We start from the raw sequence: 12,904 nt of genomic DNA, 5'->3' as shown, positions 1-12,904 counted from the left end.
CCAGCGTGGTTCAGCTGCTTTGGCGATCACCAGCTGCTTTGGCGATCACCGAAGCGTGCAGCGCCATGGCCTGCAGAGGCTCCAGCAGTGGTACACCAGTCAGCACCCCTCCTCTCCACGCCATAGTGCTTGCTCCCTCAGGCTTTGGCGATCACTGAAACAGCCGAACCGCACTGGAGCACGCAATCCTAATTGGGGTTGGTGGCAGGGGATGACAAAGCAGTGGATGCCTGCCCCAGTCCTGTTCCTGTGCCAGTGTAGTAGGCCACTGGGCAATTTCTGGTATTGGGGGTGTGTGACAGAGCAAGATGTCACATTCAATGGGAATGTCTGGGTGATGTAACTTCTGATGACATGTGACTTCTGGGTATGACAGAGAGGTGCGGCCTGCTGACATCACTGCTGGGATTTTTCAAAGCCTGAAGAATGTTTCAGGGGTATCTCAATGTTTAAAAAGTTGGGAAAGTTTTCTTTATACACAACCTGCAACAGAAAAGCACAAAATATATGGAAGTGGTCCATGTATTATCTATCACTGTGCTCATCATTTTCTTTATGTTTATGTGGCAGCTGCCTTTGCCTGCACTTCTCTTTTACACTTCACACATTTCAGTCTCTTTTGTTCTATCCTGTGCCCCATGTGCACTTCTGACTACTGCTTCTCCATTTAGTGAATATTGTAGGTACTTATGTTGATTCTAATCATAATCATAACCCATATAATCCTTACCATGCTACCCAACAATGTGCTGGGTCTCTCCCCACTGAGGCCCAATCATGGGCTGCCATACTTTCCCCTGGGCCTCTGATTTCTGGAATCAAAGAAGGAGAGAAAAAAATGTATTCCATCCTTTGTGAATGTAATGAATTGTCTTTCCAGTACTGATAGAATTAAAAGCTCCCATGTAAAAAATGGAAGAAAAAGAAAACATTAATTAACAAAACTGGAGATTGTCCAGGGTGTTGCGCTAGTTCAAGAAACAGTGAGAAACAAATTTGACCGTAGTGAGTAGACCACTTTCAGCTTTTGGAGGAAGGGTAGGTTGAAAATGTGATTGATACGACGATTAAATGCAGTCAGACTGGTTTAATAAGGGTTGGGAATGGATAGGTCACTACAGAAAATAACTGTCTCTTTACAGATGTATATATATTCTTTTCAGTGATAACTCTAATGGAGCCATTTACTCTTTTGACAATGCTTTCAAGTGTACCATGCAACGTGATGTGTCAGCATATTAGTATGGAGGTCCTTTTGGTTTCTTCTGCAGTAGCTCTGCTCCTCTTCCCCTTTTCTGTTTGTACGTACTTGAATGTGAATGTATATCTGCGCGTCTAGCACAATGGACTTTGGTTTAATAGTTATGCCGCAATACTTCTTTAAGAAACCAAAAGATGCTTTATTTTGGCTGTACCTGTTTAACTGTACTACCTTTCTGGTTAGTGAAGATATTATTTGTTGTTATCAGTGATATCTTAGGGCTTCATTATTTGGGATTTTATAGAACTCTACAATACAATAATATTTTTTCCCTTGTGTAATGTGTGTATTTTCAATGAGAGCATCTCTTAGCGATGCTCTTACTGACACAAGCACATTGACCATCAGGTTGTAAATGTTTGGGAGCTGAGTCATAGGTTTCCAACTGTAAATGTAAAAATACTGAGCACTTGTTCTAGCATGTAGATTTATCTACATATCTTTACTGTGTGTTGCGTATTTTGGCTGTTACTCCACACGCCAACAACCGAAAACAGTTCCATTTAGGAGTCATGCTTTCTGATGCAGAAATCCATGCTTGTAGGTAAAGGTAAAGGTATCCCCTGTGCAAGCACCGAGTCATGTTTGACCCTTGGGGTGACGCCCTCTAGCGTTTTCATGGCAGACTCAATACGGGCTGGTTTGCCAGTGCCTTCCCCAGTCATTACCGTTTACCCCCCAGCAAGCTGGGTACTCATTTTACCGACCTCGGAAGGATGGAAGGCTGAGTCAACCTTGAGCCGGCTGCTGGGATTGAACTCCCAGCCTCATGGGCAAAACTTTCAGACGGCTGCTGTAGTAAAAACTGTAATCAAAGATAGAATTATTGGTAGTATCAAAGCCCATTTTAAAAAATGGGCATTGAAAGGGGCGGCAGGCAGGAGGGCGTGAGAAAGTGGCCACGGCTCTATTTGGCCCTCAAAGTGAAAAAGGCAAACTAACATAGAGATAATTAGGAAATGAATGGAACATAAAACAGCTGATATTATAACTTACCTGTATAGATCTATGGTTTGGCCTTCTTTGGAATACTGTGTATAGTTCTCAAAAAGGACATTGCAGAGATGGAAAAAGAGGGCAACCAAGATGACTAGAAGTTTGTAACACCTTAACCTACTATGCATTTGTATATATTAAGTTTACTGTATGAAAAAGTCAGTGAAACATAGTCAGGCCAGTATGTCTAAAATTTCAGTCCTGTTTTTTTTTACTGAGCTGAAATATATGACTATATATACATGTGCTTATGAAATTCTGTGTACAATAGTTTGGCCATGTATGGTAGTCTTCGTTGGTATAATTTAATTATTGGTAACTGCTTTAGGAAATATACTGTCTGTTTTGTTCTGTGAGGAAGGTGCATATTATTACCAGCTTTGCAATTTACTTTAAGTTTATGCCTTTGTTAAAACAATGTAAGAATACTTATGACTGAGCAAATTTGCAGAAATTAACTGTCCAGGAATGATCAGTTTTCTTTCTTTCTTTCTTTCTTTCTTTCTTTCTTTCTTTCTTTCTTTCTTTCTTTCTTTCTTTCTTTCTTTCTTTCTTTCTTTCAGCATACAGGAAAAGGGGAAAGTTGAATAAAAAGTGTATCCAGAAAAAAAACAACGGTGCTTAGGTTAATGTAATTGTGATTTTTTTTAATGAACAGTCCTCAAGATTCTTTGCAACCCCATTTTCCACATGTAGAGTATGGAGAACTCCCTAATTTCCAGTCAGATGAGTAGTTGTAGTGGATGGTTCTTCCTAGGTCATTGGAATTATCCTTCTATCACTGCCCAATCCTGGCATAGCCAGACATCACCGCTTCTCACCTCTCACATTATCCAGTGTGAGCTGTAACTGACTCTGAGATAAATAGTTTATTGGATTTGATCCTCTGAAAGTTGTCCCTCTCTTCCTCCTTTCAAATTGGGCATTTCCTTGTCCCAAGTTGCTCCTGAAAAAGTATTAAGGAGAGATGAAATTTTGTCAGATGTTGACTGCCAGCCAATTCTTCCTCATTTCTTTATAAGGAATTGTATGTACTGACTGGAATACTTGTGAATTATGGTGTATAGTTAACTCATTTTCTGTGTTCTCTCTTCCCCTTTGCCTTGTATCTTCTCTATGTTGAATACACCAAGATAAGAGATGAAAGTACTTAGTCTTGCAGTGACAAGAAGGGTGCTAGAATTCTGCTCTGGCGAAAACCTCCACATACATATTTCTTCACTTCTTCTTACAAGCCTATGGCTGCCTTTCAGAGGAAATAAGGAGGGGGGGTATTAAAGGTATGAAACTGCAACTATCCATACCATATCTATCCATATATCCATATTTGAGACCCAGCTTGGTGTAGTGATTAAGAGTGGTGGCCTCTAATCTGAAAAACTGGGTTTGATTCCCCTGTGCTCCACGTACAGCCAGCTGGGTGACCTTGAGGCAGTCACAGTTCTCTCAGAGCTCTCTCATTTTTACTTACCACACAGGGTGCCTGTTGTGGAGGGAGGAAGAGTAGGTGATTGTAAGCTGCTTTGAGACTCCTTTGAATAGTAAAAAGCAGGGTACAAAAACACCTTTTCTTCTTTGTTTTAAATCTATTAAATATATGCTATTTTATTATGATCTTATTTTATTAGAATCTTATGCCAAATAGAATCTAGTAACCTTTACACCAGTTTAAGGATATATCAGGTTGGAAAGCAGGGTACAAATGTTGTAAATAGAATCTTAATTTTTATGTTTTTATATAAATCCTGAATAGTTCCAAACCGCTACAGGGATTTATAACAGGGGTGAAATCCTATGGTTATATAATTGTGTTTGTAAGAAATAATTTTTCTCCTTGTATTTATGGGCAAATGACTACATACTGTAGCTGGTTCTTTTTGATGGCCTAGCCACTCATGGTTGTTTAGGACCCATTAAATTACTTGGTTAAGATGGACAACCAATGGACCAGGCCAGTTGTCTGTATGAAGAACATAAAAATAGATCACAGCACTTACTCAATAGTTGTTCAGTGTTGTTTGATGATCAGCAATGCTAGAATAGTGACATGACATTTAAGTTAGAGAATCATCCAGGTATATAATTTGCATTTAATTTCTTAGCTGTTGCTGTAATTTTGTCAGTGAGGTACACATACAAAGTTATAGTAAGCATAAACCTCTTTTCTGTTACTTATTTCGTGTCTTCTTAAAAAGTGCTGGCAAAATACAGGATATGTATTAGGGCCAAACTACACATTCTATGAGAGAGAGATAATTGCATTTCGAGATACCTGTATTTTTATTTTAAAATACCCAACTTTTTTAGCCATGGGAGATAGTGTCTTTGAAATTTTTGTAATGTGCCATAGTTCCCAGTTGTAGTCTGCCTTTTTAGGGAGAAATGCAGGTATCCACCCCCCTTTTTTTTCTGAGGTGAACAGAAGCTTTAGGGTGTGATTGAAATCAGGCACAGTATAGTAGGGAGGAAAGAGTACACCCCTTCTTCCTCACCAACACTACATGGAACAAATTTTGTTTTATACATATTTATATTTACATAAATTTATATTTACATAAATATAAATAGATAATATGATATATTTTGTTAGTAAGTGAATGCCTCCTCTGTTATGTGAGTTAAATTTGTTTGTTTAATAGTTGCCTAATATACATTGCAGGATTTATGTTTCTGTGTCGAAGGCCTTGGCGTTTTAAAGAGGAGAATTCATGAACACTATTATAACTAGGCTTCAGTTGTTTTCAGTGGGCAGAATATCTGTATGGGTGTAATTGCCACGGCAACATGGAATCTGACTCTGTGCTGTGGAATATGATGGTCTAGCAGAATCTTAAGAATCTTGGCTTTCACGTAAAAAATCTACTTGACTTTACTGAGAGCTTATCCACACAACAAAACAATTTTTTGCAGTTTTAAATTATATTAAATCACATGGTGGAGAAAGTTGGCTAGCCAGAGGGATTCTACAGGACTTCTCCTGTATTTTCTCTTGAATAATTTGTCACTACTGTAGCCATCATGCTTAAAGAGTAGATAATAATTCCAAATGCCTCTTGACTTCCGACAGGATTAAAATGTTTGTGTCTGCATAACTCCTAAAGCCTTTCCCTTTCAGCCATGTCTTGTTGAAATTTAAATAACTTGAGGCTTTTAGAATTTAGCCTTTCTCTTGGGTTGATTCTTTCTCCATATTGCAAGTTTATAATACTGAGGGCTGAAATTTAACTGTGGGATCAGCATTATATTATTGGATCCTTTCAGTTGCTGACTGTCAGGTATGTTAGAATAAGGCCTACTTAATTTTAATTTTCATTGTTTTCATTCATAGTCTGGCTTTCTGACTCGGGCTCATTGTGGATTACAGGTATTTTAGATCTGTTCAGTCAGTTGGTAAAATAAATATACATATATGGAGTTCAGATTGAAGGACTGAAATGAAGAACATATCCCTGTTAGAGGACACCTCCTGAGCTGATCCATTGCATCATAGCCCACAGCACTACACACATTATATCACGCTTTACATCAGTCCCTCATGAAGGATTGGGTAGTCCAGCCCATTTCAACCTTTTGACTGTGGAGTGACCCCTGAAACATGCTTCAGGTTTTGAGTAACCCCAGAAGTGATGCCAGCTAACTGTGCCTCCCTGCCACACCCCTGGAAGTCACATGTTTACAGCGTGCATGAAATATATTTTCACAGAGTCGGAAATGGCTGTATGGCATGGGGAAACCTGGGAAGAAAGGGATTCTTGTAGAGACTGTTCCCAGTCCTTGCACTGGATCCAAGTGTACTAGCTCTTGGCTAGGGATGCCAGTTTCCAGGTGGGACTGGGGATACCCTGGAATGACAGCTTATCTCCAGACTACAAAGATCAGTTTCCCTGGAGAAAATGGCTGCTTTGGAGGGTAGACTCTGTGGCACTGGACATAATCCTGTCATGTTTGAATATCTCAGTCGTTTTGCTTGCAACACCCTTCCTCCAGCAATTTTCTGCCAGCAGGGCTCTGATAAGAAATTCTGACAGGGGAGAAATGGGAGGAGCCAATGGGGGAGTGCAGCAGATTCAGCTCTTCCCTCTTCCTCCTTTTCCATTGTATGTGAACTCAACAAGGCCAGCACAGAACAGAGAGAGAAGCAGAAAGCCACTCTCTTCCTCATTCCTTCCCGGGCTAGTTAATTTTAAATATATATATATATATTAAATTTCCCTAACCCCTCTGGAGAAGCCCTGGGGTTACTAGTAATCCTGATTGAAAACAACTGGGTTAGACTGATGTGAGGCAGGTTTGGGTGGTATCAAATGTTTTAGATCTTGATGGGGGACAATAATTGTGACAGTCAGGAGTTTCTTGTAACATACATTCAAAGGAATCCTCCAAGAGAATTTCATCAAGAGTAAGAAGGCAAGTTTTCAAATCTTTATGCTTGTGCTAGTCTGTTGAATATGAGCCTCTTGTGGCGCAGAGTGGTAAGGCATCAGACACGCAGTCTGAAGCTCTGCCCATGAGGCTGGGAGTTCGATCCCAGCAGCCGGCTCAAGGTTGACTCAGCCTTCCATCCTTCCGAGGTCGGTAAAATGAGTACCCAGCTTACTTGCTGGGGGTAAACGGTAATGACTGGGGAAGGCACTGGCAAACCACCCCGTATTGAGTCTGCCATGAAAACGCTGGAGGGCGTCACTCCAAGGGTCAGACATGACCCATACCTTTTTTGGTCTGTTGAATATTGTCTTCATATGTACAGAATCTCACTTAACATTCTTGAGTAGGCAAATAAGTTTGGCTTGAAATGATGCTTGAATTGTAGTCCTGCTAATTATGGTCAACAAATTTTGTAACATCAACTATGAATGAACAATGGCATTATCATTAGAGCCAGTGTGGTGTAATGGTTAAAAGTATTGGACTCTAATATGGAGAACTGGATTTGATTCTTCACTCTTCCACATGCAGCTAAGTGGGTGACCTTGGGCTGGTCACAGTTCTTTTAGAGCTGTTCTTACAGAGCATCTCTCATAGAGCTCTCTCAGTTCCATTACCTTCACAGGTGTCTGTTGTGGATAGGGGAAGGGAAAGGTGTTTGTAAGAGGTTTAATGGGGTTTTATTCTATATTGTTAGCTGCCATGAGCCAATTTGTTTGTGACATTTATGCTGTGTTCCATAAACATAATCCGTAAGGAGCAACTTAAACTGATGGACTGCAGTACTTGAGTTGAACTGTTAATGATTCTTTTTGTGATTTTGTTTTTTTAATAGACCTTTCAGCTGCCCAAAGAAAGTTTGCCCATTCACTGAGAGAGTTTAAATTTGAATTTATTGGTGATGCAGAAACAGATGATGAACGATGTATAGGTATGTGAGTGCAACGGATATGCAATATTCATGTAAAACTTTGTTCTTCATGCTTTTTGTTCTAATGCTTTTTTCCCCGTTACAGATGCATCCCTCCATGAATTCTCTAACTTTCTGAAAAATTTAGAAGAACAAAGAGAAATAATGGTAAGGTCTCTGTGTTTTGAGTTAATGGATAATTATTTTTAAAAGTACATTAGCAGTCAACATTCGTTGCTTATCTTTTTAATGAAGATAAACAACTTCGAAATGTAACAATAGTTTAGACATTACATCCTTGCACACTGGCAGCTCACCAACTGTATATATTGGGAGCATGCAGTCCCGATGACATGCCAGCTCCCGATGACATGAATAGGGCAATGCATGTATGTACAGCTTCCATGTATGTCTAGCTGCCATTTTTGTTCATGTATGGAAGATGTATCTAGATGGACATTCCACATATTGCCCTGTTCATATGCAATGGTGAAAGAGCAAATTGAGAGTACTGTAGCAGTGGTTCTTTCTTTCAGTTTGTATGGGTATAACATTTGTCAATAAAGCACAATATAATGCATTCTGTCTGTTATTCTGTCTTGTCATGTTGAATGTTTTCACAGTGCTAACATTCCACAGATGTTCTATTGAAGCCCATGGAATGCCAGGATATATAGTGCCCACAATATCTGGCTCCAGGCCAAAGCTATAAAAGTTGTTCTATGATGTTGTGTTTTATAAGTTCAAATTACAAAGTTTTCCCAAAGGAGCTCCTCCCACAAATCTCCCATCCATAAAAAAGTGATGCAGAACTCCTGAGCTCTACCAAATTGATGATGTGCTGCTGAATTTTCTGTTCCATAATATTACAGGATTAGTTTAAAATTTGAAGCTGCAAATGTTTGCTAATGCTTCTGTACTATAAAGTTACCTTAAAATTGTTGCGTACTTGTTTTATTGTTTTGCAATGTAGTTATAGCAGACACAGACATAACAGTATGTTTTGCTAATTAAACTTGTTGTTAGCATTCTTTAACAGGAGGTGACAGAATCTGTCATGTCTTCTTGGGGATGTCAACCCCTGCCCCAAACAGCAAGTTAATTCACTAACAGTTATTTTCACTTCTGTTTGGGTTCAAGGGAAGTCATTATTCACTACCTGCCTATACAAAAGTAGCTCTACAAAAGTAGCTAAAAGGTCAAGAAAACACTAAAAGAAACTTCATTGATTTTCAACAATAATGATTGACAATGAAATTAAGCAAATTATATTTTCATTCATCTCTAAGCCAGTTTGGTGTAGTGGTTAGGAGTGCGGACTTCTAATCTGGCATGCCAGGTTCGATTCTGCACTCCCCCACATGCAGCCAGCTGGGGGACCTTGGGCTCACCACGGCACTGATAAAATTGTTCTGACCAGGCAATGATATCAGTGATCTCTCAGCCTACCCACCCCACAGGGTGTCTGTTGTGGAGAGAGGAATGGGAAGGCAACTGTAAGCTGCTTTGAGCCTCCTTCGGGTAGGGGAAAGCGGCATATAAGAACCAACTCTTCTTCTTCTAAGAAATTCTTGTTTTTATCCTTATCCATGGTTCCTCTATATATTTGTGAAACATCCGGGGGGGGGGGGTTGGGACATGTCCGGCTTTCCAAGTTGGAATAGGGCCAATCAGGGTACAGCCCCTGCAGCTCCTGCCCTCCGTCCCTGGACTCTAGCCTCTGCTCTCAGACGCACCTCAGTGCCTGGAGCCAGCAGCAGGTAAGGGGAATGGGCCCTTGGCAAAGGGTGATGGTGGAGAGCCTATTAACGAGGTCCTCCCAGCCTTCTAGGCTGGGCCTGCTAACGAGCTCTGTCCTAGGCCTGCTAACAAGCTGGCCAGCCCCCGCCCACCCCACTTAATCCATCTGTGAGCTGCGGCCCAAAGTCACCCTAAGCTGCCTGGCCAAGGCCCAGGGGAGGGGACCTTTTCAAGGCCCATTCTTAGGAACGGGCTTTGAAGCTAGTATAAAATATAAATTTATATGTCTATAGTTGGGGGGGGGCAGAAAATTAAAATCATCCTGTGGTTGTAGAAACCTAAATTTTGTGCTTGAATAAATAATATGTATTAAATTTGCTTCCATGTGTATTTGTACCTTTTTATTAAACAAACAGATTTTTTTTTCCTAACTAAAAGTCAGCTGGTCCTTTGCCAATGAAATGAACGCAAAATGTTCTTTCAGAGTGGAACACAGAGTAGTAAGTGGGTCGTGGGAGACATTTCAAAGAATGTATTTTGGACAACAACTGTGTTCATATTCCTAATGTTTGAAAAATGAAATGAGCTCCAGGCAGTAGTTTTTCATATATGGGAAAATACTGAAAGCAATGAGAATTTACCATAAAACCCACATGTTTTCTTTCCATTGTAGCATATAGAAGCAAATGTAGGTGTCTGATTTATTCCTAAATGATATACATCTTGCATATGTGTAATATATATGACTTCATTGGTGCTGCTGAATTTTAAATTATACAGTCAGTACTTGATTCCTTTGTATAAAATGCTTTCATTTTATGAAGATATAGGAGTTTGTACAAGTGAACATAGATAAACATAATGTTCTGGGTTTTTTTCCTGTTTAGGCTGTAGTAATTTAGCATTGTGTTAAATTTAGCTAGCACTTAATGGTAAAATAAGCCCATAATTGTGCTGTTCCCATTTTTTTTAAATGTGGTTTACATGAAGGAAGCTCCCAGGGGATTATGACTTGAGACTATAAAAGGAAAGGAATGATTTTTATAACAGAAAATGCTCTTGAGTTTATATTGGCGTTAAAGGGTTGTACTTTGTTTCCACTTGTTAATGTTTATTTAACTGCAGCTATTGATAAATAATAAAACAGCTCTTCAAAATATTAAATCACTTTTAACACAAACATATTTGTATCAAATATCTGATTCTTAAGATGGCACCACACTTTGATTTAAAAAATCCCCAAAATGGGAACATCTAAGAATAGGAGAGAGGTGTCTACAAACATGGGCAATTGGAAACACACATACGTGTATTGAATTAACTCTTCCCTTCTTTCCTGCAAAGAAACTTGTAACGTGTGTGTATATACAGCAAAAACAAATTACTACCCCTCTATTGGGAGAATTGAGAGAAAGGAAATAATACTGCTAGGGAAGGCAGGCATTTGTTTGGAAAGATCTAACTGGGATAGTGGGAGAGAGGGAGGCAACTGGAGCAGGAATGCAGCATTGTGAGGAATGTGAGACCCGGGAACAAGAGGAAATGAAGCTGAGGCCAGATGGGAGGAAGGTTTTATTTTCCTCTGTGGCTCCTCTTTCTTTTTAATGGTTGTGCTTTAATGGTTTGGTGTAGTTGTAAGCTGCCTCAGCAGAACACTGAAGAAGCAGAATATAAAGTTTTTAAATAAATCAATCATTACTTAGGTATTAATGAGTTATTTGGAAGATTGAACTCCCATACAATTGTAATGCCTTTCCAGGAAGCTGGTTTTAATGCAATAAATATACATATTTATGGAAAATCTTTGTACTTTTCTCTAAGCAAGCACCTATGGTACAAGGCTGTCACATTTTTTTCAGCATAAACATGCTGAACATTTGATAAAGAAACTTTTTAAAAATCTCTTTCTTTAGCCCTGTTTAATTATACAATGATTATAAGAGGATCAGATTATAGAGCATTTTATAAAAGGATCAGATGATTTATAGAATATTTTTTTCTGTTTTATGATGAGCATGGACAGTTTCCATTCAATTCATCCATATTTGTTTATCATAGTCATTAAAAATCTTATCCTAACCTTTTCAGTATCTTCCTCTTACATCTTGTAAACGTTAAAATGCCATTGTATCTTTATTATTATTAATTAAAGGACAGCAATAATAAAGGAGTCTATTATATAATGAATTGTTTCCATAGGCTATAGTGAAGAATTGATCCAGAGGTACCTGGAACTCGGGGGAGGGGTAGTTTTTTGAGGTAGAGGTAGCATAGCTATTGCTATACTAGCATAGCTATTGGTATGTACCCTCACATTTGTAGCATAGCTATTGGTATGTACCCTCAATTTAAAAAAAATATTGGATGAGGCGGTCCAATTCTTTGGGCTCCCCGTTTCCAATACAGGGGGAAAGGTTTTAAAGGGATTGCAGTCCCTTTAAATGCCTTCTCAAAGCCGCAAGTAAACTCCAAAGACATTTAAAGGGCTCACAGCTGAATGCACAGCCTTAGTCAAGAGTTAGGCCAAGCAAGAAATTTAACAAAAAAGAAAAATATTTGATGATAAATCTGTTTATACCAATGAGAACAATAAAGGTTGGCCTGCATTTTGAAAAAAAAAACAATTACTTTTGATGTAATTGTTCAGCTGATTAATCCCACATATTAAAGTATTTACAGAGTATAAGCTATTTTTATTCTTTCTCGGCAGGCACTTAGTGTTACCGAAACACTTATCAAGCCCCTGGAAAGGTTCAGAAAAGAGCAGCTTGGAGCTGTCAAGGTCTGTTGATATTTTCTTACTTTTTAGTTTCATTTTCTTTTTCTTTCAGGTCAAAGTTGAGCACATTTGGTTAGTAGTAGCTCATGTGGTAGTCTGCTAGCTCAGCCTTTTTCAGCCTCTTGATAATGGAGGATCTGCTGAAATTATTTTTCAGGCTTTGAGGAGTTGGAGAAGTGGAGTTGACTGGTCATACCTCCCTGCCACATACCCCCAGCAGTAGCACCATCACCAGCATTAACAGGCAGGCTTGAGGAGGGCTGACGGGGAGAATGCAGGCTTCACCTATTCCCAGGTGTAGAAACCACAAAATGGCTCACTCATGCTTGGGAGAGGGGAGCATTGGAAACAGCTGATTCCCTAGCTTATGGCGGAGTCCATTAAGGCAGGGATAGTCAACCTATGGTCCTCCTTACTCACAGGATATCTTTTCTGAGGGGGTAGCTGCTGTGTTAGTATCTTTTTTTTAATGTGCTTTTTTCTTTTCAACTATTGTTTTGTTGCAAGTAAATAAATACATATTTAGTTCATTAAAACAAAAGTTTCTTTAATTCAGAGTGCTGAATTGGCTCCGATAGTTTCTTCTACTAGTTCCTTCTCTGTCAGAGAAAAAGGATTAGTTCAAGGGAATCACTGATTTCAACATATTACAGAAGGTAGACACTAGGTAAAATTCGGACTCTGTTTACCAATGGCAAAATGTAAATTCCCTGTCTTCCCTCTCCCTACTACAGCCCACTAGTTATGAAAAGCTGCTCTTGGGGGATGAGGGAATTTATGGCATATCTCGAGG

General features: G+C 39.3%; 1 protein-coding gene across 1 annotated transcript in view; it reads left to right on the top strand.

The window, feature by feature from the left end:
- Nucleotides 1–12,904, top strand: part of ARHGAP10 (Rho GTPase activating protein 10) — a 129,186-nt gene that overhangs the window by 28,385 nt on the left and 87,897 nt on the right. The window contains exons 2-4 of the mRNA XM_077300149.1: nt 7,518–7,613; nt 7,699–7,760; nt 12,043–12,114. Of these exons, the coding sequence (XP_077156264.1) occupies nt 7,518–7,613; nt 7,699–7,760; nt 12,043–12,114 (230 nt within the window). The remainder of the gene's footprint in view (nt 1–7,517; nt 7,614–7,698; nt 7,761–12,042; nt 12,115–12,904) is intronic.

Source organism: Paroedura picta, chromosome 10 (assembly GCF_049243985.1).
Source record: "Paroedura picta isolate Pp20150507F chromosome 10, Ppicta_v3.0, whole genome shotgun sequence".
In the NCBI taxonomy this organism is placed as follows: domain Eukaryota; kingdom Metazoa; phylum Chordata; class Lepidosauria; order Squamata; family Gekkonidae; genus Paroedura; species Paroedura picta.
This window is presented reverse-complemented; position numbering and strand designations above follow the sequence as displayed.